The sequence below is a fragment of the Mirounga angustirostris genome, unplaced genomic scaffold (genome assembly GCF_029215605.1).
Source record: "Mirounga angustirostris isolate CCGP_5_RB_7025 unplaced genomic scaffold, mMirAng1.0.hap1 SCAF_10, whole genome shotgun sequence".
NCBI lineage: Eukaryota > Metazoa > Chordata > Mammalia > Carnivora > Phocidae > Mirounga > Mirounga angustirostris.
The window spans coordinates 65,592,722-65,620,164 of record NW_026991718.1 but is presented as its reverse complement, the minus strand read 5'-3'; the positions used below and the strand labels follow the sequence as shown (position 1 = coordinate 65,620,164).

At 40.7% G+C, this 27,443-nt stretch overlaps 1 protein-coding gene across 2 annotated transcripts in view; it reads left to right on the top strand.

Moving 5' to 3' along the window:
- The window catches only part of SPTBN1 (spectrin beta, non-erythrocytic 1), a 195,735-nt gene that overhangs the window by 25,480 nt on the left and 142,812 nt on the right, over positions 1-27,443 (top strand). For both annotated transcript variants that reach the window (XM_045884987.3, XM_045884988.3), the window contains exon 2: positions 26,732-26,926. In XM_045884987.3, the coding sequence (XP_045740943.1) occupies positions 26,779-26,926 (148 nt within the window). In that variant the 5' untranslated portion in view covers positions 26,732-26,778. The remainder of the gene's footprint in view (positions 1-26,731; positions 26,927-27,443) is intronic.

Sequence of the window (27,443 nt, the reverse complement as noted above, 5' to 3'; positions counted from 1 at the left end):
TCGCAAGGCACTTTCTCCAGAAATTTCTGATTGGGAATAAGTGCTTTAAAATAACTGGATTCTCTGATTAATCTACCACATGTGAATTTTCCCTCAGTAGTGGATGTGTTTTATGGGACTAACTTGGACCGTTGCCTCCACAGCCTAGATGGGTGTGGAGCTTCAGTTAGAATGTTGAGTACTTCCCTTTGCTGGGCTCTGTGCTGGTACCAGGGCCCAGAAATGAGGCAGTTCTGCCCTCATAGGCCAAGTGGCCAGAAGAGGAGGAAAAGGGAACCAATGGCGACATTAGTTTAACTGTGGACACAGAATTGGCATGTCTTATTCAGGTAGGTGACAGATAGGAAGTGCTAGGGATAGCTTTCTGAAGAAAGATGATGCCTGAGATGACCGTGAAAGAATGGGTGGTGTTAGCTGGAGAGATCAGGGTGTGGAGCAGTCCCAACCCAAGGGAATAGCATGCACAGAGCCACGGAGAAGGGTAGTGTGCTTGGAGGAAGTGTTCTGTCATGGCCAGAGTAGAGGGAGTGTGCTGAATGTGGCTGAGGCAAGGTGAAAGGTCTTACATACCTTGAAAGGAAGTTTTACCTCAGATATAAAGGGGGATGGCTTTGAAAGATTTTAGGCAAGTTTGTGTATTTTTCAAAGCTCACTTGAGCTCCAATATGGAAGAGAATAAATTTCAGTAGGGCAAAATGCAGAGTGGTCAATAATTCAGTCAAGAAACACTGAGGGACTTTACCTAAGTTAGGGTTATACTTCATAATTTTGGGGGGGTCCAGAGAAATTATTAATAATAAACCTGACTGACAGCAAGAACTGAATCCCTAAGGCATCATAGTTTGTCACTCTGAGGGTTTACCTTCTCTTCTACATAGTCATACATTATGAAGAGTCTCTGAATCCATATTCAAAGGTTGAAGACTGCCCACATTATTAACAGGTCTTTATAATTTTCAAATATTTTCTCTTCTGATTACTCCACAATTAAATAGAAAAAAAATTTGTTACCTACTAGGTATTATGATTTGAATTGTGGTGGTGGTCAACATTCTTGGTGAAGAACTGATTGGAAATTGTTGGTCCCATTATGTAAGAAGAATTTTTTAGAATAAATATGTACCTGAGGAGTCACATGGAAAGTAAATTTTTGAACATCACATTTTAAGTATCTTATAGCCATGCACCATTTAAATTAATTTTCTTGAGGAGCGCCTGGGTGGCTCAGTCGGTTAAGCCGCTGCCTTCGGCTCGGGTCATGATCCTGGGTTCCTGGGATTGAGCCCCGCATCGGGCTCCCTGCTTGGCGGGAGGCCTGCTTCTTCCTCTCCCTCTGCCTGCCTCTCTGCCTACTTGTTCTCTCTCTCTCTCTGTCAAATAAATGAATAAAATCTAAAAAAAAAAAATTAATTAATTTTCTTGAAACTTATGTGGTTTGAGAAATCATTTTTAAGTAACTGACTTTTGATTTCTCTCTTTTCTAAATCCAAATTTTCTTATTAGGCTTTGCTTATAGACCCTTAAAAACAGACATTCTATATTTCTGGTGATCATAGTTAGTTCTTTAGATGTTTCCAGAGAAATAATGTGGTACTTTAAGAGTCTAAAAAAAATAACCCTATAAAATACTTGTTTTGAAGAATACATTATATTCAAATTCTTCAAAAAAAGAAAGAATACATTATAATTTAAAAAACAAAACCTCCTGATTAGGAAAGTAAAACATTTAAGAATGTTCCTGTAGAGGGTCTTGGGTGGCTCAGTTGGTTAAGCATCTGCCTTTGGCTTAGATATGATCCCGGGATCCTGGGATCCAGCCCTGTATCAGGCTCCCTGCTTAGCAGAGTCTGCTTCTCCCTCTGTTCCTCCCCCCAGCTTGTGCTCTTGCTCTCGCTCACCCTCTGTCTCTCAAATGAATAGTAAAAAATCTTGGAAAAAAAAAGGAATTTTCCTGTAATCCTGAGGCTGTCCCTTGTTAACATTTTGATATAGGTACTTCTTCCTGGTCTCTTTAATTCGTACTTGCTCACACACATACACTCACATAATTATACCGCACTTTAGTTTTTATATAATTGTGCTGCCTTTGTTACATTATGAGTTGTATCCACTTGAAAATATCTTTTTGAACATTTTTTTTCATGGCTGTGTAAAGTACCTGTACAGCACTCTATTACTGGGCATTTAGGTTGTATTCAACATTTTTGCTGCTATAAGAAGCCCTGTGATGGGCATCATTGCATTTAAACTTTTTGTTATTTATTTATTTATTTATTTATTTATTTATTTATTTATTTATTTATTTCAGAGAGAGAGAGTGCATGGGTACGTGTGCACACATGTGCGAGAGGGTGAGGGAGAGGGACAAGCAGCCTCTGCGCTGAGCAAGGAACCCAACATGTGGCACAGTCTCACAACCCTGAGATCATGACCTGAGCCAAAATCAAGTCAGATGCTCAACTGACTGAGCCACCCAGGCCCCTAACATTATATTCAAATTTTTATCTGATTCCACCTTTCCTATAGATTCTAAGAGGGGAATTCCTGGATCTAAGGAGTTTTATTTAACGCCTGTTCTAAGGTTATGTGTTCCTGTGACCTCCTTGCAGGTGTCTGCTTACTCTCCTGGTGTTGTCTGACTGAATTCTGTGGCAGATGCCTTCAAGCTTAAGCACACTGGTGACAATTTTATATGGGATTTGGTTTTTGTTCAAGTAAGGTTTGCTTCTGTAACATTGATGTAAATCGTAGTGGTCTTCATGCTGAGGAATCATGGGCATGTGTCTTAGGTCTCAAGCAAAGGTACTCCCAGCCTGCAGTAGAAATGTAATTGACTGCGGGGTAGATTTCCTTTCTTTTCATGTGGAATGAGAATGAGATTTATTGGTTTGTGTAAACTAGAGCAGAAATGGAAATAATAAAAGCTGTCAGACTCTGTTTAGCTATATTATGCTTTTATGCTTAGAGTCCTTTAAAACTGTGTTTAGAAAATTGTTGTGCAGTGTAATGCATCCACCGAATATTGAATACAGTGTTTACCAGAAAACCCCATCTTTGAAGTTTAGATAGAACCGAAGAGCAGTTTTCTTATAATTTCCTCTGTGTTCCAGATGACTCTTCATTTTATATTGTGTAAACTCTATGCTTTTATCTGTTCTGAATTTAAAATAGGTTTAAGTTGGGGGAGAGGGTCCTAGACTAAGAATATTTCCATGTAAAACTGCTTTTTCTATTTTTAGCTCAAGTTGTATTTTCTGCTGAATAGCCTTTTAAAGGAGAGGCCCTTAACTCTCCCATCTAATTTTGGGTGCTAGGAGGGTGGCTATCAAAGGCACAGAAAGTTAATATAACTTCCCCAAAGTCACATGAGTGGGTTACTGTCTTTTCTTGGAACACATACAAAGAAAGTGTCCTTCTTCAAGACTGATATAATCACAGTGTCATGCTCTTTCTCACAACACCACTGTAGAGAATTACAGAGAAAGAAGCAATTAAATGGTGCCATCCAAATCCTGAAAAGAATGAGGTTCAATGTAGGGGAATTGGGCAGTGGATACAGTGCAAATTTTTATGTAACTGTAATTGATATGGCATGACTCATTGGAAGTTAAAAAACTTCAAATGTGAAGCTGAATTTTAAAAGTTACAGAGAATGATTATTCACATTATAAAGTGACTCATCCCTTATAAAAGGATTTATTATCTTTCTTTTAAAAGGATATTCCCTTGGTGCATTTGGGTACTTGTTTGCTCATTGTCTTTTGTTTTTTGTTTTCTGTTTTCTTTTTTAAAGATTTTATTCATTTTAGAGAGAGAGAGAAAGTATGAGCAGGAGGGGCAGAGGGAGAGGGAGAGAGAATCTCCAGCAGACCCCTTGCTGAGCACGGAGCCCTGTGCAGGGCTTGATCTCACAACCCTGAGATCACGACCCTAGCTGAAACCAAGAGTTGGACGCTTAACTGACTATGCCACCCGGACACCCCTGGTTTTTTTTTTTTTTTTTTTCCATTCAATTAAATTAGAATACTCCATGATGGAGTTTCTTAAAAAATTACAGTATGACCTGTGATATAACCCAGGTGTTCCACTCCAGGGCGTTTATCCAAGAGAAATGAAAGCATGTGTCCACAGAAACACTTGTACACAAATGTTCATAGCACCTTTATTTGTAGTATACTGCCCCACACCAGGAACAACTCAAATGTCCATCACAGGTGAATGTATAAACAAACTGTGTTGTATGTGTATAATGGAATACTACTCAGCTATAAAAAAAGAATGAACTATTGCTGTCTATAACAACATGTCTGAATCTCAAAATAATTATGAAGAAGCCACACAGAGGGGCGCCTCGGTGGCTCAGTGGTTAAGCGTCTGCCTTCGGCTCAGGTCATGATCCCAGGGTCCTGGAATTGAGCCCTGCATCGGGCTCCCTGCTCGGCAGGAAGCCTGCTTCTCCCTCTCCCTCTCCCCCTGCTTGTGTTCCCTCTCTCGCTGTGTCTCTCTCTGTCAAATAAACAAATAAAATCTTAAAAAAAAAAAAAAAGCCACACAGAAAAAAAATTCATACTACATGATTCCATTTATAGAGAATAAACTAATCTATAGTGATAGAAAGCAGATCTGTGGTTGTCTGGGGTGGGGGGTGGGACAAGAGGATGGACTACAGAAGGGTATGAGGGAACTCTTTGGAGTGATGGATGTGCTCATTGATTGTGGTGATGGTTTCACAGGTGTCTACATATGTCAAAACTTATCAAATTGTGTAATTTATATATGTGCCGTTATTTGTATTTATTTTTTTTATGTCATCTCTACCTCAGTAACTACCCCCATCCTCCTGTCTGCTGGCTCCACCACTCTGTTGTATCCCCCCCGACCCACTCAAAGTCAAGAAAGTAGGCAAGGATGGGCCTGCAATGTAGTCCAGGGTGCAGGGTGCTGTGTCAGATACGGGCATCAGGGTACAGTGAAGGCCCTTGCAGGAGGTGAGCTTGAGCAGAATGTGAGAGAGGGTGTTGAGCAGTGTGGGAACTGCCTGGAGGGAGGGTGTGTGTGGGTTTGTGGCAGGGCATGAGACGCGGAGAATGGGGGCCTTGTGTGCTTATCCTAGAGTTTGGAGAGTGTTGAAAGCCCTGGAGCATTGCTGATGGCTGGTCAGCAGGGGAAAGACAGAATCAGCTCAGAGCCCTGACCCATATCTGGGAAAATGAGGCAGGAGTCTCAGGTTTAGAACTCAAGGGATCCTTAGGCGGTACAACTCCCCAGTCTGTCCAAAGAATGTTTGTGCCGGAGAGAACCTTGTTATCCAAGAAGGAACTGTCTTGCCAGGCGGTGCTCTGTCCAGGAAACTGCACACCACATTGGAATCCCACCTGTACAAATACTTAAAATGTCTCGTTTCAAAAATTAAAGGCTCTTTGTAGAAACTAAGGAAAATAAAGTTTTCTTAAGAAAAATAAGAAAATTTAAATTGCCTTTTGTACCACCACCCGGTGCTAACTTTTCACATTTTGGTGTATACTATTCCAGATAAATGTGTGATTTCAAACAAAAATAGAATCATAACATACATATTTTGTTACCTGCTATTTCATCTGAGAATTGTCCCATATTTGACATATACGTATAAAATATCATTGTTTTTATTTTATACATGAGAGTCTACATATTATATATATATATATATATATATCATGATTTATTTAACCAAGCTCCCTTTGGGTTTTTTTTGTTGTTGTTAAAACATTTTTAAAATTCTGAGAACATCAGGATTTTATTTAAAAAGGAAATCAAAGAATATACAGTTTGTAAAAATTCTATTCAAACATGTATTTTTTTATGTTATAGATAAATAGCCTTAGTCTACTGGATGTTATTACTAAACAAAGGGGAGGGAGGTCCATTTTTAGAATTACACACAGGTACATACAGTGGTTCTTTGTTACTCAGTGATCATTATTTCATCTGTGGTGTTCACAAAAAGCAACCACTGATGTGAACTCTGTTTTTTCAAAGGAAGATTTCTTCCTTATCAGAAATAAGTTAAAAAGTATAAATAAGGGGTGCCTGGGTGGCTCAGTCGGTAAGCGCCTGCCTTCGGCTCAGGTCATCATCCCAGGTCCTGGGATCAAGCCCCGCATCGGGCTCCCTGCTCTGTGGGAAGCCTGCTTCTCCCTCTCCCACTCCCCTTGCTTGTGTTCCCTCTCTTGCTGTGTCTCTCTCTGTCAAATAAATAAATAAAATCTTAAAAAGTATAGGGCGCCTGGGTGGCTCAGTTGGTTAAGCGACTGCCTTTGGCTCAGGTCATGATCCTGGAGTCCCGGGATTGAGTCCCACATCGGGCTCCCTGCTCGGCAGGGAGTCTGCTTCTCCCTCTGACCCTCTCCCCCCTCATGCTCTCTCTCTCATTCTCTCAAATAAATAAAATCTTAAAAAAAAAAAAAGTATAAGTTAAACAGTATAAATATCAGAAATAAGTTAAAAGGTATGAATAACAATAATAGTTAATATTTTTGAATATTCTTTGTATTGTAAATATCTTATGTGCATTAACTCAATTATCAAAACAGTTCTGTGAGATAGAGGTTCAATTATTTTTCCTGTTTTACAGATAAATAAACTGAAGCACAGCGAGGTTATTAGTAGCTTATCCAAATAAGTGATCCATTTAGATTATGAAAACATATTCAGTGTCATGTCACTAGTCTAAGTACCGACATGCAAATTAAAATAACTGTGAGATACAACTTTAGTGACCTGTAGTGAACTTAACTGTAATGCTTGATGCTGCTCATAGTAGAGGGGTAATAGACCGTCTTTTGTAGTGCTGGTGGGAAGTGCCTTTCTGTAGAGCACTAGATTTCTCTTCTAGAAATTTATCTTCAGAAAATAATGGACAAGGTTATAATGGTACTGCCATATTCATAAAAAAATATTGAGAATACTTGTCCACGAAGTTGTGTCTTATAGTAGGGACTTGGTTAAATAGTTGATAGTGTATCCATACTGTAGAAAACTGCTCAGCTATTGAAAATGATGATTGGGCATATGTTTATGGAAATAGCTGTTGAGGAAAAGTGTGGTGTGGTTAGGGATAAATGTGTGCTGTGGAACGTGAAGATCCAACATCTGTGCACACTCAGCTCCTCGTTGTGGGTATTTGGCTCCCCACCAGGAACCAGCATACCGGCTTCCTCTGTTTTTTTGCGGTGCCAGACAAACTAGTCATCTTTTGACCCAGCGGATGCATGTCCTTTCAGGGAACCTCTGAAGTTTCTGTGTGGAACCCTCTAGGGTTTTCTGAAAATGAGCATCATAAGAAATGCTTGGCCTAGAAGAGGGAAAGAAGGAATGATGAATATCTTGTGTTATAGATCTCCCATTGACTTCATTTAACAAATGCAGAGTCAGAATTCTACAACTGGGAGGTTCAGCCACAGCAGAGCTGTGAATTTGTTTTCTTTCCCCGGTCTTCCTGTAAGCCCACTTGAGATCCTTCCTTCTTCCCTTGAGACTTGCCCTACCCTATAAATTTTCCTCCTTACCTCTTGAAAGTCATGCCCGTTGGTGCTGGGACTTGACTTTACCAGAATTCACCTGCCCAGGGTCTCATTTTGCCTCACAGCCCTTTGGATTCAGATGTTGTATTGAATGGTGACTTGGTGTGTTACCCTTCATACGTAACTGACCTTTAACAACCGCCTTTTTCTTAAAGGTGCAACTCTTTCGGGAATTGGCAGAAATCATAACCCCCTCCAACCAACCCCCCACCTTCATGGCAGCTCACCCTGAATCCTTCCCCAAGACGTAGAATTTAAAGGCTGCCTCAAGAACAAAAATTTCGTTTCTTGTGTTACAGAAAGAACCTTGTGTGCTGTGCTTTGTACATTTTGAAAAATATCTGCAAATATTTTGAGAACTGAATTTTGGGAATGGCTACCCTCTGGCTGAACTCTGCTTACAAAATCCATAAATACAGGGTTTCAGTCCTTCACAGCAGGACAGGTGCAAGTGTGGGCCAGTGAGCTTGCAGCCAGAGACCGTTTCTGGGAACGTCCTGCCAGGAGAAGAGTAGAGAATAACAAAGGAAAAAAAAATTTTTTTTTGTTGGCTTTCTTGTTGAGGACATCCATCAAGGGTCATGATGCTGTCAACTTGCTTTTATATATCTTTGCTTAAAGAGTAGGTGTTAGAGTCCCCATTGGAAAAAGCCTTTGTGTTATGTTTTATTAGGTTAGGTTAGGCATGGAGATGGGACTTCACGTCTGGAGCCAAACCCAAATCATGAGGCAGCGATAGAGTTCTAATCTTAAGAGCATAGACCAGTGCTTCCAATGGGCTTCCTGCAATGATGGAAGTGTCCTATATCTGCGCTGTGCAGTATGGTAGCCACGAGCCACATGTGGCTTCGTAGTGTATATGGCTAGTACACTGAGGAGCTGAATTTTAAATTTTATTTAATGTATTTAAATGTAAATATCCACATGTGGCTCTTTGCAACCATACTGGACAGCATAGTAGACTCAGCATTTGGATCACTTGGGTTCAAGTCCCAACTCCACGAAGGTTCCCTCTTTGACCTTTGACCTGTGCCACAATTTTCTCGTAAAATACAAAAGGTTGAGGATTAAATGAGTTAATGTGTGTAAAGGGCTTTAGGCCTGGCACATAGAGAGACCTGTGTAAATGTTAAATAATGCAAATGTACATACCTCCATAAAGTTAAAAAACCCGATTCATATAGTATTTTCTTTCAAGAAGCTCCCGGGCATCAGTGATCAGTGCATTTTTCTTAAAACCCTCTAAATACTGTGGAGATCAGGAAAGTCATTCATTCCATAAATATTTATCGAGCACTTACGTTGTGCCGCGTGTAATGCTGGGTGCTGGAGATACACACTGGAGGGGCAAAAGAGACCTGCCTGTTCCTGTCCCTCATCCCAATAAAATACGTAACAGTCTGGCAGAGTTTTGTCATCTACCGGATATGGAACTTTTAGAAGAGGATGGGACTTCAGAAGTAGGGTCAGTGTTAGGTGTAGACCTGGAAACCTGGAGCATCTGTGCCTGCTCCCAGCCAGCTAGTTGTGCTTTCAGCTTTCGTCTTCTCACCACTGACTCCTGCTTCTTGCTGCACCCGTGGGTCCAGGTGTGTCGCGAGGCTCTCATTGCCGGCTTCAGAGGCCTGGGTGCAAAGTTACCCTGTGTTCTCTGCAGTAAAGGACTGATCTTTCCATTTGCAGATGATTATCCTTCTCCTATTTGGGGTCCTGTTTATAAAATAGTGGCAATGTGATTGAGTAGTTTTTGTGTTTGTTTTAATTTTTACTCCTTAACCAAATGAAAGTTGGAAACCCACGTTGGTCCCTTCATTTTTTTGTTTATTTGTTTAACTTTATAGGTTCATGAGATTGAAAAGTCTGTGCTGGATCATGTCACTACATTTGGTTTGCATAAACCTTTTTAAAAAAATAATGTCCCAACATTTATGAAGTACTAAAAGTGAGAGGCTTTTGAACCATAAGTGATTTGACAAGAAGTGGACATAATGAAGGAAGGTTGACTGGTGGTTTGCCTGTGGATTTGCTTTCAGCGCTTGCTTAAAGAGGGGAGGGAGGGAAAGAGAACCCACCAGTTTGCTTTACATATGAAAAGTATTAAAGTGTCAGCCACTGACATAAGAAAAATTGTTTCAAGTTAAGTCTTTAAATGATGTCCTAAAAACACAATATTTGTAATTATCTAATTAAACTAATAAAGGCTACAGGTAATGGAAGTAATATGGGAGGCATTTTCTGGCAGATAAACCTTCAGGAACGTTCACATCTGCACATGATTATGAAGCCCTGTTGTTCCTTCACCTTCTCCCTTCCTTAGCCCACATTTCTCACTATGAACTAATAGTACATAACAATAAAACCCTGGACGGCAGCCAACCCCGAGTTTTGGCTAACTTTTGGAGTGTTTGTGAAAGTTGAAAAAGCAATGCAGCTGTTAAACTGGGTACTTTCCAGTGAAGGATATGTTTTCCAGATGAAAGTGCGAATAGTAATTGAAATATAATCAGTATTTTTGGCATCTTGGTATTATAATTCTTTTCACTTTTTGTTATGTTAATTGTTCATGTCTTAAGATTTGTTTTGTACTTTTCTGTGCTCTACAATAGGCTAAAAATGAGGGAATGAACAAATGTTTTAGGCAGTTGGTCATTTTAAAAGAAAACTATGACACGTAGCCTCGTTTCTTAGCTGGAGACTTAAATAACCACAACATTTTCATTTAAGATATTTTATTGTGAGATTCATGTTTCAGGCAACAAGAGGGAAGAAAATCTAAATCCCAAATACACCTGAGCCTAATTAAGTCACAGAATCATCACAAGGGATTGAGATGTGCGGCTGGGTCTGGGACCCACTGTTCCGGTCCAGACTTCTCTCTTTACAGATGGGCAAACTGAGGCCTTGAGCCTCAAGGTCACTTGTCCCAAGGCCCCTTCTAGGACCGACCTGAACATGGGATAACTGGTCTCTGGAAGGGATGTCAGAGTCTCTCTGATTCCTAGATCTCTAGTGAGCTCCCCAGCCTCCTGGCCCTGGGGAGAGCCTGACCAGGCAGCATCAGAGTAGGACCCCAGTGAGGGGTTGAAGCATTGATCACCCTGTCCCTTTCATCCAAGTAAAAACTGCTCTCCTCCATGTTCCTACAGGAGCTACCACATTCCTCAGTGAGAGGCCTGATAAATGGCCTCAGGTTCTCCTTTTTTTTTCCCCCAGAAACAAAGAGGTTTGTAATTAGCTAAAGTGAGATGGCAGCTTCCAGATCAGTTGCTGTTTATCAAAGAAGAGTCTTTGGAATAGCCACTTTCACATTATCTGAGAAGCCTCTTTCTCCCCTTTTGGGGACTAGTATGTATTATTTAGGCAATGTTTGGCATAACTGACAATTTCTAATGCTATTTGTATCCATTAAGGATAGTTTAAAGAATTAAGTGCTAACGGGGCTGGACAGCAAGGTGCGGGTCTGCGGTATCAGAAAGAGGATTGGACCCCATGGACTCTGATTTGGCCTGTTCAGCCCTTATTGTGTTGGAGATTTTGTCTAAAATGCTCTCTTTATGAGGCTCCTGGGTGGCTCAGTCAGTTAAGCGTCTGCCTTCGGCTCAGGTCATGGTCCCAGGATCCTGGATCGAGCCCCGCATCGGGCTCCCTGCTCGGCGGGAAGCCTGCTTCTCCCCCTCCCACTCCCCCTGCTTGTGTTCCCTCTCTCCGCTGTGTCTCTCTCTGTCACATAAATAAATAAAATCTTCAAAAAAAAAAAATGCCCTGTTTGCTCGCCTACTTCTGCCGGCCACTTGATCAGGTCAGTGCTGCCCCTGCGCAGTGGAGGGTGGTCATGTGGCACGCCCCTGCCCCAGCACAGGGCACCAGCAGGGCAGCCTACCGGGGGATGAAGCCTCTGAAGAGCAGAGAGCACAAAGGAGGGGCTGGGAGTTGTGGGACAAAAGGAAGCTGAGATACGGAGTGACTTTTGTGTATAGAGATTTTCTTTGAGACAAATTTGGTCACGTTTTTGGTAAGTGCACAGCTCTCTGAAAATTTGTGCCGCAGGTGATCATTAGCATATTTTGGATCATTTGATAGAAAAACACTTGCATTTTAGAGCAAAACTGGATTCAAGGGCTTTGGTTCATTTCCAGACCTGCCATTGATTCTTGTAATATGACAGCATCCGTTTCCAAATGTAAAACTCGGAGAAATGAGGAAAATGAAGAAAACAAAAATGTGTATTTTTCTTTTTCAGGATGTCAGAGAATTGATCCATCTCTTATCTAAAAGACACTCACTGGCCTCTGAAATGCCCCCCTCCCCCTCCCATGAGAGAGGGGAGCTGTGATGGGGAAGCTGGTGGTTTTCTGCTTTCTGGCCCTAAAGACTTCACCTCTGCTATGATCTGGAAGCTGATGGTGAAGGTGTGTTATTCTTGTCAGGAGCCGGTTACAGAGACCTGAGCAGTGTAGCTGGTACTGGGCAGCTGGCATCAGTTTCGTGCTGTGGGATGGTCAGGCTGACAGAGTGGTCTGGCTGTCCCTGCCCACCCCTCCTCCGGGAGGAGTTGGTTTGCATCAGAGAAGCCTGCTCCTGACATTGCTGTCTAGTTCTGGCACCGAAGGCATGGGGAGGCATGGCGGAGAGGCAGGATACCTCCTGCTGTTTAGAGGAAATGAAATAAATACTTCAGAGAATACCTTTTGGGGCTGGGATGTGTATGCATGGGTGACAGATCCCAGCCTGCTTTTCCTGCAACGTCCTGTACATAGAGAAAGATTAATGGATTTAGGTTGAAGTCAGAGGTGTGTTAATGAAAAATCTGTCTCAATGCAAAACCAAGGGCTTTGCTCTGTGTGTGTGTGTGTGTGTGTGTGTTTCTTTTTGGAATGTATACTGAAAGCAACAGGGAGGGTCTCCCCCCTCATTTGTAAAGCCTGTTGAGCTGGTTAGCAGGAACTTTCTGAAACTTCTTGAGAAAACAGGAACTTTCTGGAACTTCTTGAGGAACTTTCCTAGAGAGTGTGTGAGCAGTGAGCAGTTTGGTTGAAGAGGACCAGTGCTTGTTGGCTTTGTCCTCATTAGGAGTCAAGAGGGAGCTCTGCAGACTCCAGAGCTAGTACATCAGCCCGCTCACCTCAAGGAGAGAGTGCACTTGTAGTCACTGCCATGTTCCCTCTGTGGTTATGAGGCAAGGGGAGCACTGTATTCCCTGCCTCTGTAGCTGGCATCTTTCCCGGCACTGCAGTCACCCTGGATTTTACACAAAGAGGGGTTTAAACCACTGGGTACATTTTAGTCTTCTGGTCAGTGATTGCTAAGTTAAAAAAATCTTGCCCTGTGGAGCTCACTCTATTGAACTGATTAATTAAAAAAAAAAAATAATTTTTGGATCCTGGTCAACTAGTCTCACCTGCCCCCAAGACTGGAGTCTCCATTTCTTTGCATGCTCCATTAGAAGATAGGTCGATCTCATGGGAACTTGGCCAGTCTTTACTACACTATGTAAGCCACTGGCCGCCTTCCATAGTGTGAGGGGTCTCTGCTCAGTGGGTTAGTGCCTTTGTAGTCAGAGCAAACGAAGCAGACCAGTTCCCTTCCTGTTGTCCTCCTCTAGGCCCAGTGGGGCAAGTTGTGTTTCAGAGAAGTCTCTGGCACTGCTGTCTGCCCACTCCTTCCCCTGGAGGATCTGCGGGATACAGCAGAATTTAAAAGTATCCAAAGCTTAGAGGCAAGAAATCACCGTAAGCATGAAAATGACCATCCTTGTAGGTCACCGTTTTGATCCTTGCTCTCATCATCACTAGTCTCAAAAACAGGCCTTTTGTGCCTAGTCTTTGAACATACCAACCCTTTTTGAGCAAAATAGCAGGATCAAAAACACATGCACATCACCAGAAAGTAAAATCAGCCAACTTCTGGCAGAGAAACTGCTAAATGCCTAATTCTTCATCATCCCATAGCTGAGTGTGGTTACAGTGAATGACTTTCCCACCCTTTCTTGGTGCTTCCAAATGTATCAGTTCACCTTTTTCAGAAATGTTTTGGCGCAATCATGATCTGCCTATAGAAAGCAGGTGAGATAAGGAACTTGTAGGAACTGCATTTAAAACAGCTATAGCAAAACAAATTCTGTAGCTCATGTGGTACCTCGGTTATTTATTTATTTTTTTTAAAGATTTATTTATTTGAGAGAGTGAGAGTGTGAGTGGGGGGAGGGGCACAGAGAGAGGGAGACAATCTCAAGCAGACTCCCCGCCAAGCATGGAGCCCTACATGGGGCTTGATCCCAGGACCCTGAGGTTCATTACCTAAGCCTAAATCAAGAGTCAGATGCTCAACCAACTGAGCCACCCAGGCACCCCCCCAGTACCTTGGTTATTTGGTTTGTCACCAACTCATTTTTTTGAGTATCAGCCTCATTTTGTCAGCATGTAGCTGCAAAATGACCAATGCTGGATGTGTGTGCATTGACTTTTAAGTACCCTCAGCGGGACTGATGAGTTTAAATCCCCTCCACTAGAGCAGAAATCTGATCAAGAGGATCACAGAGTAATTTCTTAAGGAAACTTACTTGAAACTTAATGCCCTTCCCTCCAATCTGAAGAAGCAAAGAGAGGTTTCATTTAAACAGTATAAACAAAGGATTTATGAAGCACAAGCTGTTTTATATTTTGACATTCCAGCTTTCTTAAATAAAAACTTTTGCTTTTTCACATCTATTAAGATGTCAAGAATGTCTCTGCCTTTTGCTTAGGACAACACAAGAGTCAGTAATATGCTCTGAGTGACAGAGATATTATGCCAGCGTAGGAAGTATTTTCTAATCAAAAAATTTTTTAAATGAACCTATGTTTTACTTGGTACCCTATGATATTAATAAAAATATAAAGTTGCCTTCTAAAATAATTGTTTTAATAAATATTTTCAGTGGTGTGCTTAAGATTAATGTTTTCATCAAAATGTAAAAGCCAGTTTCAAAACTTTTTGCCCATTTTTTTTTCCCAGCAGGGTTGTGCAACCCAATGAAAATATTTATAAATGTTTGCAGAAGAGTACTTTGGTTTTAAAGAGAATGCAGATACTTTATGTGGAAACACAAAGAACGGCTATAATTAAGGTAGTAGAGATTCGGTTAAAAATAGGAATGGAAAAGTCATTCTTTTGAAATATCCCTTGAGCCCCATGGAAGAGAGTATCGTGCCTACCTGCCTTGGGAACCGCATTTCACGTCCTGTAGTATTACTACAGTGTACTGATCACAAGAATGGTAAATACTTTGTGGTTAACCAAATCATAGAGGCCTGCTGGTTGGAAGGGCGCTTAGCATTCATGTCGCCTGGCTTCCCACACAGTACTTGGTTTCCTCTCTAGCTTCCCTGTCAAATGGTACTTCCCCACCCTGTGTGAACTGCTGGTGATAGGGTAAACTCCCTGCCCTCCGGGCAACCCTCTGCATTTTTTTGGAGAGCTGAAGTTGTTAGAAAGCGCCTCCTAACCCTGAGTCACTCTGAATTCGTTGCTTCCTGTCTGCCAAGGAGTTTGTGCCAGTGCCCACATGAGGCCTCCTAAAGTTCCTTGAGGATAGACGCCCAGTGTCCCTTTAAGACTTTCTCCCCTGGGAGGTCCTAGCTCCGGGACCTGGACTCCCAGCTCTCTTACAGCCTGCCTACCCCCTTCTCAGTACTCTAGGGCTGGGCACTGCCCTGGCGTGATTGCTTCATTCCTAACAACCGAGCCAGCTCTGCGTAGACTACCTTCTGCTGGTACTTTATTTTTGAGCTTACCACATTTTCTTTGGGCTGCTGTTCATTTTCACCTCTTCCGACGTGGGGTATTTTAAATGTCTAAATGGGTTGTGGTGTGTGTTTTCCAACAGTTTTGAGTCTCTTCTTGGTCCAAGGTCCTTTACTGTGCTAAGTATACTTTCTGAGGTAGTGAGGAATGTATTGTTTGTGCCTGGGCTCTGGGTTATGAACCTGCCTCACCACGCTTTGATCTTCGAGTCAACGCCCTTTGAGGATGGCTGTTCAGCCGGCGATGAGATTTTTACTTGGGAAATTCATCTCTGTAATTTAAATAGAAATTTGAAGTTGCTGTTTGAAGTTAGTTTTTCTTTTGGTCAGTAAAGGAAGTTAAAAGTTGTAATGCGGTAAATATAGTTAAAAAAAGAAAGAAAGGAAGAAATGCAGATGATTCTTGACCATTTAGGGGTTTATTTCAGATTTTGGGTTATATTTGTTTTTAGTGTTTAACAGCTTTCATTTGAACAAATTTGCCTTTGGATACATTGGATTTTTCTTTTCCCTTGTTACAGCAGTTTTGGTAGGGAAAGTGCTTATAATACTCTTGGAAGGTGAGATAATTTTAAAGTTTATTCACTAAATGTTTATTGTCTGCTATGTGCTACGTATTGTATCTAGGGATACATGGATAAAGAGAGAAATGCCTAATAGTTCATGGAGAGTATAGTATATAAGGTGTGATAGTCATTTAACAAATAATCACACATGTAATTATTTAAATGCTATAGGTATGTGCCATGAGGAAAAGACACAAGAGCATATAACGGGAGGCCTGGGGTTGGGACTGGGAGCTTCCGAAGAGCCTTCCTATGTTTAGGCTGATCTGGTTCTGTTGTCCCAATCTTTAAAATCACAAATTATTAAAAGATAATAGTTCTATTGCTAATGATCTCAGAAAGCCGTCCTTGATTACAGGATCCTTTTTGGATTGACATTAGCGTTTGATGGCATGAAAGAGAGCATCAGAGTTCACTCAGACATCCCTAAATATCCAGCCACTGCTGGGATACCCAGCCCCTGATTTTCTTTCTGCACAGAATCAGAATGCTGGCAGAATTTATTGCCTCCAGCTCTCATTTGCCCTGCCTTCCTGTTCATTCTTTACTCTGTTGCTGAGTTTGGCAAAGGAAGTAACTTCTTTGAAAGCATTTGGAAACAGGATAAACAAAATGCATGTTATGTTGTAGATATTTTGGGAAGTAGAAAACTCGTTTATTAACATATTTCAAGGAGATGAAAGTCTAGGCTTGATTTTGTTCAGGCGAGGAGTTCAAAAATGCAGTTTCCAAAATTATATCACTAGGGAGCTTTTAAAGAGAATGCTCTGGATGTTCTCATTGTTGTTCTTTTAAGCCTATTTTCTGCTGTTGGGGGAACAAGGAAAGTTGCTGGTTTCCTTTGCCCTTGAACCTGATTAAGGACTTGACCAGCTGAGACCTTATTCTCATTTTGAAGTGATTTGAGCAATAGCAAATTTGAATTGCAGGCCCATGGCCCTGTAGCTTTGGATAGACCGTGCTTTATTCTGTGCCTTTGTGACAAGTTTGGTGGGGTGCTGGGTTGTCGGCTCAGTTGGTCAGATTATGGTCTGGCCCTGTGGTAGATACGTACGTACTTGTGGTTGGTCACCTGTGATGAATGCATGCTCTTAGTTATAGATCAGATAGCTCCTCCATGATTCTAAACTTAGGGGAACATTTTAAACACTGTGGCTCCTTTTTCTCATACAACAGTGTTTAAATATTCTGGAAAGCCAAATGGATCTCCGCATTTACTTTAACTGACCTTTGTTACCAAACTTCATATTGAGCACCTTTGGAATCAAGCTTTTGAAAGTAACATGCATAATTCTAATGGATTTCAGCCTGTATAAATTGTTAAACATTGTTGTTGTTTTTTTCAAAGTTTCTTCAAATTGATCAGATTTAAACAAATTTTAGTAATAGAAGTTTGATCGTGTTAAAATGATAATTATATGAATGTTTTTTCTGGAATTAATGTCACTTTTTCTTTTCAAGTATCATAGCCTAACCTTTATTCATTTTGTTCATTTGAAAGGTTACAAAGTTCTAAGTAAGTTTAGGAAACATTTACCAGGTATACACAGGGGAAAGGCTTGCTGCCGAAGCGTTAACCCAAGCAATGAGAATTGTTTGAACTGTTCTCTGAGAAAATTTAACTAGTAATATTTAAACCTTTGGAAATTTGGATATTAGACATGCCTAGGATTTAGGTCACTTTACAAAGCGTAATGATTCTCAAAGGGGCATGATTCTTAAAACATTATTTAAATATTTATTTATATCTATAATAGATATATATTTATTGACATTTTAATAATATATATTAATGTATACTATGTATATAAATTACACATTTAAATTTATGTCAACATATTATTAATGTATATTAATTTATTATATATAAATATTGATAATTTATATAATATATATATATCCCAAATGAGATTGTGAAATTAGTGGTTATTCCATTCCTATTCAAATATGACCTGTCTCATTTTGCAACATTTGAAAACAAACTTCTTGCAAAAATTCGTCCTTTTCTAAATGAAACCGAGTGAAGACAAGGCTGCCCCTTATGTAACACTGAGAATTTTATTGGGGTCCAGGATACATATTGTGTAGGCAGAAAGAAGCATTGTATTTCAGAGTTAGATTGCTCTGGAGTTACACTGCTCCTACCACCTGCCCATTTTACTTCATAATTGTTTTTGAGCACCTGCTTTGTCTTGAGCACAATGCTGGTGCTGCTGGTATAAAACTGAACAGATCAGGGGCGCCTGGGTGGCTCAGTCGTTACGCGTCTGCCTTCGGCTCAGGGCATGATCCCAGGGTCCTGGGATCGAGCCCCGCATCGGGCTCCCTGCTCGGCGGGGAGCCTGCTTCTCCCTCTCCCACTCCCCCTGCTTGTGTTCCCTCTCTCCGCTGTGTCTCTCTCTGTCAAATAAATAAAATCTTAAAAAAAAAAAAAAAAATGAACAGAGAGGATCCTGACCCTTGTGGAGCTTGGGGTGTGTGTGTGTGTGTGTGTGTGTGTGCACGCGCGCGTACCTCATTCATTTCCTGTAGTGTTGCTTTTCATTGCAATTTTACATATTTCCTTCATTTGATCACTATTCCAGGTAGTAGAGAGATGCATTTTCATGTGATAGATTTGCAGAGAATTTTGGCACTGGGCTACTCTAGAAGGAAAAGTCAGCTTTCCAAACAGAAAGCACATTATTGCTTCTCTATTGTTTGGGCACACATGATACTGACTTATGATATTTCACAAACAATAACTCAATGAAATGCCAAACTCACTGAAATTCAGGATCAGCATTTTGGCAGCAGTACCATTATGCCTATATTGTAATTTAAAACTATCTGGGAATAAGAGACCAAAATAGTTACTTATGGTGACTCAGAAACGCCACATTGGCCATCAGATCATAGTGTTAAGTCTGCATTGAGTTAATGATTTCAATTTTAATTGCTTCTCTCCAAAAGGAGAACAAAACCAAGTTTGGCCTTTAACTGCCAATGAGGATAGCCATACATTTAGTAGAAATTACTGAATTATTTTGTTTGATTCATAGGTTACGGAAGAGCTAATCTTTCTCTTTTCAAAATAAAGCTAGTCTAAACAAATTTTAGGGCTTGCAGATATATATTTAGAATCTAAATGGTATCATAGGCAGGCAAAGAAAAGAAATAAGGTACTTTGTTTAAAAATTTAATGTATAAATAATAAAAGAATAAATTTTTATTCAGTATATTAAGAATTTTCCTTTCATTGAAGGCAGTCAAATAATAATCTGTTTATAATTCTATTGTTCTACTGTGCAGTTTACCCTATAAAGTGGAGGGAGGTCAGAGAGATGCCTTGTTTCCTCCCTGCATTATACTCCTTCTTGTTGTAGAAATCTGTTCTTGGTCATTGTGTACTATGTTATTAAGCCATAGTGATGGAAGATTCTTTTTAATAGATTGCTTTAAAAGAAAATGAATTATGGTTAGTGTATTGTTTGCTAGTGAAATATTTTAAATAATTAATTTCCTTTTTTAATAAGGGTTAATTTTGCTCCTCCAAAGAGTAGAGCCTGGCTTAACATGCCCATGTTAAAAAGGAAAATTTGTCCCTAGAACTTTGTTCATAAAACTAGAATCAGCCTACTGGGGGCATCTTTCACCTGTGTAGGAAACAGGTTATTTCTGAATATTGGGAATGAAGGTGTCTTAGTCCCTTTAGGCTGTTATGACAAAATACCATAGATAAACAACAAATATTTATTTCTCATGGTTGTGGAGCCTGGAAGGTCCACGATCAGGGTGCTGGCAGATTTGGTGTCTGGTGAGATTGAGTGTAGACATTACTTTAAAAAATAAATAAATTAATTAATAAATAAAGTAGGACTAAAATATTATTTACCTCAAAGGGTTTCTGGGAAGGAATGAATGAAAAAGCAAGTAAAGCACTATACCCACATAAAGTAAGCCAGCATGAAAATTAAACTATTTTAAATGCAATTAGCATTTTCTTTGGTTGTTAGACTTACCAGCTTTCTGTATTTTATTTTATTTTTTTTTAAGATTTTATTTTTTTTATTTATTGAGAGAGAGAATGAGAGACAGAGAGCACGAGAGGGAAGAGGGTCAGAGGGAGAAGCAGACCCCCTGCCGAGCAGGGAGCCCGATGCGGGACTCGATCCTGGGACTCCAGGATCATGACCTGAGCTGAAGGCAGTCGCTTAACCAACTGAGCCACCCAGGCGCCCCAGCTTTCTGTATTTTAAAGATTAGATTGAGTTCTTGTGGCTCAGGATTCAGAGGTGACAAAGATACTATAGATATTGGGCTCATAGCTGTGTGACATGATCCAGTTGTTTAACTCTTTGGCCCCAGTTTCCCCATTTCATTAATTAAGATAGAAAGCAAGTTGGTTAAAACATCAAATATGGCCCTAATCCTAATCAATGTAAATGGATTATGTTTGCCCACAAAATGACAGAAAAACTTGGATTAGATTTAAAAAATAAAAGACATAACTAAAACCTAAAACAAAATAGAAGGCGAAATAGTAGAATGGAAAAAATATGCCAGGCATATATTATTATCAATAAACGGGATAATGTGTGAATAGGGAGAAAATAGGCTATTTCGATGTTAACAGCCCACCAAGAAGATAAAATAGTTATAATTTGTATGTATCCAGGGAATTATAAGGAAAATTTGATAAATCCACACTCAGATTGGGAGATTTTAACCTATTCTGTCATTGATAAACAGACAAAAGTTAGCGCAGAGTATTTGAGGACCACCTTTGTTAACAACGGTTAATTATTAAACAGGTCTCTGAGTATACTTCCTCTCAGAATGGCCTAATTCTATGAATTTTGGCTAGTTTGTACAGCTGTGTCATGCTTTTTGTATAGTTGATGTGTTTCTGTAAAGCTGCAAGTCAACTGGTAATTTTAAAAGTGAATGATACTGGGGCGCCTGGCTGGCTCAGTCAGTAGAGCATGTGACTCTTGATCTCAGGATCATGAGTTCAAGCCCCATTTAGGGCATAGAGCTTACTTTAAAAAAAAAAAAAAAGTGAATGATACTTTTATAAAAGACTGGGTACGTGACTTTGTTAGTTGTCACACTAGAACTTAGCATTTATGTCTTGGTTTTGTGAGTAGAGAACTCTGAATATTTAAGATGGAATCTTGGGCCTTATTGTGAAACTAGCTCTGTGAACCTGAATAACAACAGATTAGCAGGGTTTATTCACCCCTGTGGTTTCTTGCAGATATTCCTCTTTGTTGGCCATTTTATTCATGCTGCAGAATGCCTCAGTGGACACATTGCAAATAGGGTGTGACTCCAGTCTTACTTTTTGGAGACAGAATAGTTGAGAGGATTGAGGCAGATCTCTCCTGGGTCTCTTCCTGGAAATTGTCACACCCCACAGCTTGATCCCTTCAAAGTCCCTGAGCAGAATTTTTTTTTTAAAGATAGCACACCAGCAGTCCAATGTATGCTTTTTCAAGTCTTTTATGAGTAAAGTGGGAGGGTTTTTAGTGTTTGCAGAACATTTGGGTCTGTGGCTTCTGCCAAAATAGTTAGCATATGGTTTTCTTCCTCAAAAAGGATTGGCAAATGTTAGTTACCTTTTTCATTTTAATTTAATTTATTAGAGCCTCTTATTAGAGCCTTAGTTAAAATTGGGTATTAAGGAGGTGTGTGTGTGGGGGGGGGTGTGTGGGTGTGTATTTAGTGCTAGTGAAAATCCCATTTTCTTCTCATTTTTTTACTTTCTGAAATCTGAGTAGTTCAGACAAAAAGTAAATTCTTTTGATGGGTTAAAACTAAATTAAAAAGGGAAACCTAAGTGTTAATATGTACATGGAGAAGTACCTTATTAAATCTATGTTCACGTTTAAAATTGTGACTAGTCTAAAATTGTGACTTCCTTGAAAGCAGGGTGCCCAGGAGATCTATGTAGCTCCAGTGAGTGTGTGTTTTGGCCTTTGTGTCTGATGGAGTTAGTACCAGAGTGGCAGCTTGAATTGACATTGTCCCCGTGCCCTCACCTTTCCGACCTCTACCTACCAGTCTCCCACCCATCCACCCAGCCAGGCACAAATAAATAATCAGGAAGCATTTAATGTTTCTGAGCACCCCACTAGGAGTTGAGAAGATATAAGAACAATATGATGGGAACATGACCTCGAGAGCCTATGGCCTAGTGACAATAAGTACATAGAAGTTTAGTACTTATGAAACAGTCTTATAATGCTAAGTGATAGGTCAGTGGTGTATAAGGTGTCTGGGAGGGAGGACATATTCAGGGTTCTCTAAGGTTGTCTTAATTCAGACCAGAAGGTAGTGGTGGTAACTGGTAAGAGGTAGTTACGGTAAGGTGATAACCTAAGCCAGGATTTGTGGGTAGAGGAAAGAGCTGTTTCCCAATCGTTTGGAGGTAAATCAAGAGCCTGACTTATCTCCTTCAGGAGCTACAAGAGCTTAGGACAGGAATATTGAGACCACACTGGAGAGCTGGTCAGAGTCCCCTCGTGAAGAGTCCCCTTTTGCTTCAAAGGTTTCTGGGCATTTTTCTGAAGGCTTGGGCCTCGGTGGGTTTTAGTCAGGAATGAAATGATTGGACTTACATTTGGGAAAGGTCCCTCTGGTGGCAATGTCAGGGAAAGGGTAGGGATTAAAATTGGAGGTGAGTTGCTGGAAAAAGAAAAAACTGTTTCGGGGTGCCTGGGTGGCTCTGTTGGTTAAGCGGCTCAGGTCATGATCCTGGAGTCAGTGGATCGAGCCCCTCGTTGGGCTCCCTGCTCAGCAAGGAGTCTGCTTCTCCCTCTGACCCTCCCTCTCATGTGCTCTCTCTGTTTCTCATTCTCTCTCTCTCTCAAATAAATGAAATCTTAAAAAAAAGAAAAGAAAAGAAAAAACTGTTGCTTGAGCTAACTCCTGATTGTCAGGGAGGTACAAGCAGCCTTGGGGGCTGAAGATGGGAGGAGAGGGAGAGATGAGGGAAGACTGCAAGGTGTCTAGCCGAGGTAACTGGGAGAAAGGAGAGTGCCATTCAGTGAGGGAGTGATGGAAAGGAGACGGGGTCTGGAGGGAGAAAGTATGGGTTTAGTTTTAGACACTGACCTGGTGATCCTTAGGGCCCCTGCACTTAGCTGTCCAGGCAGCAGCTGTCAGCATAGGGGAGGAGCCAGAGATTGGGGGTGGGTACCATCACCCGGGGAGATTTTATACAGAAACAGAAGAGGGCAGTGGAAGGAAACTTGGAGATGCCTAAAGAATAAAAAAAACCTGTGCATTTATCTAATACCTGTGTCACATGGAAAACAGATTTGGCATCTTGGGAAGTAAGCAGATAAGGTATTTTCCCTCTGGACTTTGCCAGGTATTGATATATGGAATTTTAATCAAAAAAGAGGTGAACTAATAGAACACTACTGAAACTGGGAATGGTAATGTTCTGGCTTTTTTCTTGATGGTTATGACCATGTAGTGTAGCACATGCAAGAGCTGGAGGAACCTATTTGCCTTTTCCTGGTCTTTTTCTGTTTTGGTCTGCCAGTTGAAGAGATAAAATTATTGTCTTATCGAAGAAGAAAATGATGAACCTTTGGAATTTTTGTATCTTTTGGAAAATTCCAGTTTATAGCATGTAGGGTTAGAGAAGAGTATTTGGTGGAGGGGTCTTGGACTTAAATATTCCTTGTTTTTACACACATACAGACACACAGACTTAGGGCAGGGAAGGTAAGTATGCGTTTTTTAACCATCTTCCCAAAACCTAGCCACAAAAACATGGGTATTATTCATATCGCATCCAGGATATTATTGATTTTTATTCATTCAGGGATTATTTAATGACTTTCTGCTGTGATGATCAAGTCAGTCAGGATCTGGGCCCTCACTCAGCCCGTTGGGGCAATGAGAGCCGTTCTCTGGGAGAGGAGATTGTCTTGTTTCATGCCAACCTTATATAGTCCTCTCATGCTTTCCAAATGGCAGACCCACCAGGCAGAGTTTCAAGATGGCCGGCTCTCCACTCTTCTCTCCTCCTAATCTCCCCTCAGCCATTTAAGAAGCACAGATTACGTCACTGGCTGTGGGGACACATGGCTGATAACACCTTGGGAAAATCTAGCCCTTTGTAGATAACCTACGGGAGACACTTCCATGTGTGATATAAACTTCCCTCTCAGCTGGCGCTTGTTGAAGTAGATTGGGGGTAATGGTGTTTATAGTGTGCTGGGCTTTTTGGAATCCCCATGCTCTGGGCACGCTTATCCACTTCTTTCCTTGACACTGACTTTTCCTTTACCCTTAGGTTACTCTGTTGTTGCTATTGAATACCTAGAAGCACCCTTTCACTGTGGCCCGGTGGGGTTTGGGATATTTTGCTTTGACATTTCCCTGGGGAAAAAAAAAGATTCCATTATAAAAAATCAGCTGTTTGATAAGGATATTATCTTAGGACAGATGGAGCATCTTGAAGAAAAATGATCCTGATATCCAAGTTCTTAGACGTTCAAGTGAAACAACTGAATAAAAAGAATAACTGATAGCATTGATATTCCTTTTGTACACAGACTTTTGATTCCCACTTTCCTCTTTAAGGAAAAATGGTGTTGTTAAAGAACAAACACCATTAAAGAGGAATTTTTAGGACAAAATACGCTTAGGTGGTTTGGACGACTTATTTAAAGGTTAGGGAAAGGATTAGCACTTGCTTGTTGAGAAATCTGGGGGAAGCAGTCACTGATCTGGGGATAAGTCAGTGGTAGGAAGAGGGACGCATGGGGGAAATGGTGGGAGTCAGGCTCACTTAGGAGTCAGGTGTGGGGGGAGTTGGAGCCCCGGTTGGCGGCTGACTTGGAGGTCCTAGTGTGGCTTGTTCTCATTGGTCAGCAGGTGGCGCCAAATAGCCAGCACGAATCCCAAGAGGTGTGTAGTGTTTCGATCTCACCTTGGGTTGGATTAAATTGCACTTTCTCTACTTTCAGAAATTTGGAATTCATAAGCACCTTCACGTTCTTTTTTTTTTTTTTTTTCTTGTAGAGATGGCATCCTCCAAGGCTGAATTTTATGAAAGTCTTTGGTATTGACATAGTTATGAAAATTAACCACCTCCAAGGTCAAATGGTACATGACACAATCGACTTTTCTTTTTTTGAAGGGGGTTAGGACTCAGCATTAAAAGTGACAAACAGTAAGATCAATATAACATACTTATTGGTTTAGGTTTCTGTCATTTTTTTGTGTGTTTTTATGAAATCTGGTAAATACATTGCTAATGTAGGTGTTAAAATTAATCTACTGATAAGTCTATATGGCTGGGATTGATTATGTCTACATGATTGGTATCCAGGATTTTACTTCCATCCAAATGCTTGTGTTTGAGCCACGGTGGGTGCTTATATGGGTCACTGACTTCATTCCTCCAACAAGCTATCCTGCTTCTCAACATAAAGGCTTTCCTTTGCCTGGAAGTGCTATTTCTCTTGATCTGGGCGTGACCTGTTCCTTTTTGATATTGAGATCTCACTTTAAATACTGACTCAGAGAGGCCTTCCCTGACCACTAGATCTGAAATATGAAATAGTCTCAATCTCTCTTTCTTTCCTAAATTGAGATATATTTGATGTATAACATTGTGTAAGTTTAAGGAAATCAACAACATGTTGATTTCATATATTTCTGTATTACAATATGATCACTACTGTAGCATTAGCTAACGGGCTCTATCACATCACGTAATTAGCATTTCTTTTTTTTTTTTTTTGGTGGTGTGAACAGTAAGATCTAGTCTCTTAGCAACTTTGAAGTTTATAATACAGTGTGGTCGATCACGACTCTATTGCCTCCGCTTTTTTATTTTCTTGCAACTATTTTGCCTTTTCTTGTGTGCTTTTTGTCCGGCTCCTCCTACAAGGCCATAGGCTTCCCTGGAGCTGAGTCCTTATCTTGTTTACTGTTATCCCTAGCATCTGAAACAGTGCTGAGCATGTAGTAAGTTCTCAGTACATTCCGGTTCAGTGGATGCATCATAGCTGTACTGAAGAGGGAAGAAGCTATATTTAAAGCTAAATGTATTCTCATAATTCTCTGAGGGCATTTTGATAAAGTGAAGATAGCAGTGGACCAAAAGTTGAGGCCTAGGTTCTTGTTTCTTACTTGTTCCTGTAAAATACTGTGCCCTGGGTTGGTCCCTGAGAACTGGGTCTTGGTCATAGAATTTGTAAATAATTGCAATATAAATAATTGCAGTCGTTCCTTATTAAGCCTCTACTGTGCACTGGAACTCTCCTTGGTGACTTACATTTACTAACTCATTTGATCTTAGGCATCTGTTTTCTAATAGGAAAATGAGATATTTAGGTGAAACAACATGTTCTCTTATATAACATTTTATGAATTTCCAGGAGAAGCTAAAAGGTTATAGTTTATGGTGGTACAGAGTAGAAATAAATGAGTTCATTCAGAAGCCCCACGTAGGTATTCATCCAGCTTCCATAAAACTTTAAAATTGCAAAGCTTAAACTTTACAAAGAGGGAAGAAACCCACCCTGGATTGGGTGTCTGTCATTTCATTCAGTCCTTTCAACAACATGGAGACTATCTTTCCTTTTTAATGGTTGGGGAAACTGAGGCTCAGAGATGTTACGTACCCTGGCCCAGGTCATACACCTGTTCTGAGGCAGTGCTGATGTTCAAAATTATCTTCGATTGACCCCGGAAATCTGTTCTTGACTTGTAGGAATTGTCTCATCTTCTACTCACCTCTAACCCAGCAGGTTTCTTAGGGACGTGGCGCACTTTAGACATCTAAATCGGGTCTTCTTTCCCTTTGTCACAGAACTCTAAGAAGGAGCTGATGTGGAGGAGCAGCTGAGACAGTTCAGGATGACGACCACAGTAGCCACAGACTATGACAACATTGAGATCCAACAGCAGTACAGCGATGTCAACAACCGCTGGGACGTGGATGACTGGGACAATGAGAACAGCTCCGCGAGGCTCTTCGAGCGCTCCCGCATCAAGGCTCTGGCAGGTGCGTCTCCTCCTGCCCCTCTACAGAGGCCCAGCGGCCCTTAGCGCTCCCTTTAAAATCACCCACCCTGTCTCCCCTACAAGAAGGTCAGCTCCCCTCCACATCAGTATGTGCCAGGAGGGCAAGCTGACCGTTGCATAAGATAGCCAGGTCCATATTTGGAGACCTGTCCCTCCTAAGGCCAAAATGATTGAGTGATTTTTGGAGCTGCTCTAGGTTTGTAAGAATTTTTTGACTCATCTTATGTTTCAAAATAATGCAGCCTACTGGACTGTATACAGAAAAATGTACACATTAGCCTGTGTGCTTAGTTCCTGTGATACATTAGTTGACCTGACTTGTTACAGTAGTAGAGTACTTACTTTGGGTGACCAAGGGTGGTTAGTATCACATGCAAGGGTTTTAGATGTAAAAAAGCAATAGCTTAATCTGGTAAGGGCATGTTTAATGCTATAACAGGTCAGTTTGCTATCGACTCATTAAAATTAGCATAAACACATCCTTCCTTTGTGATTTC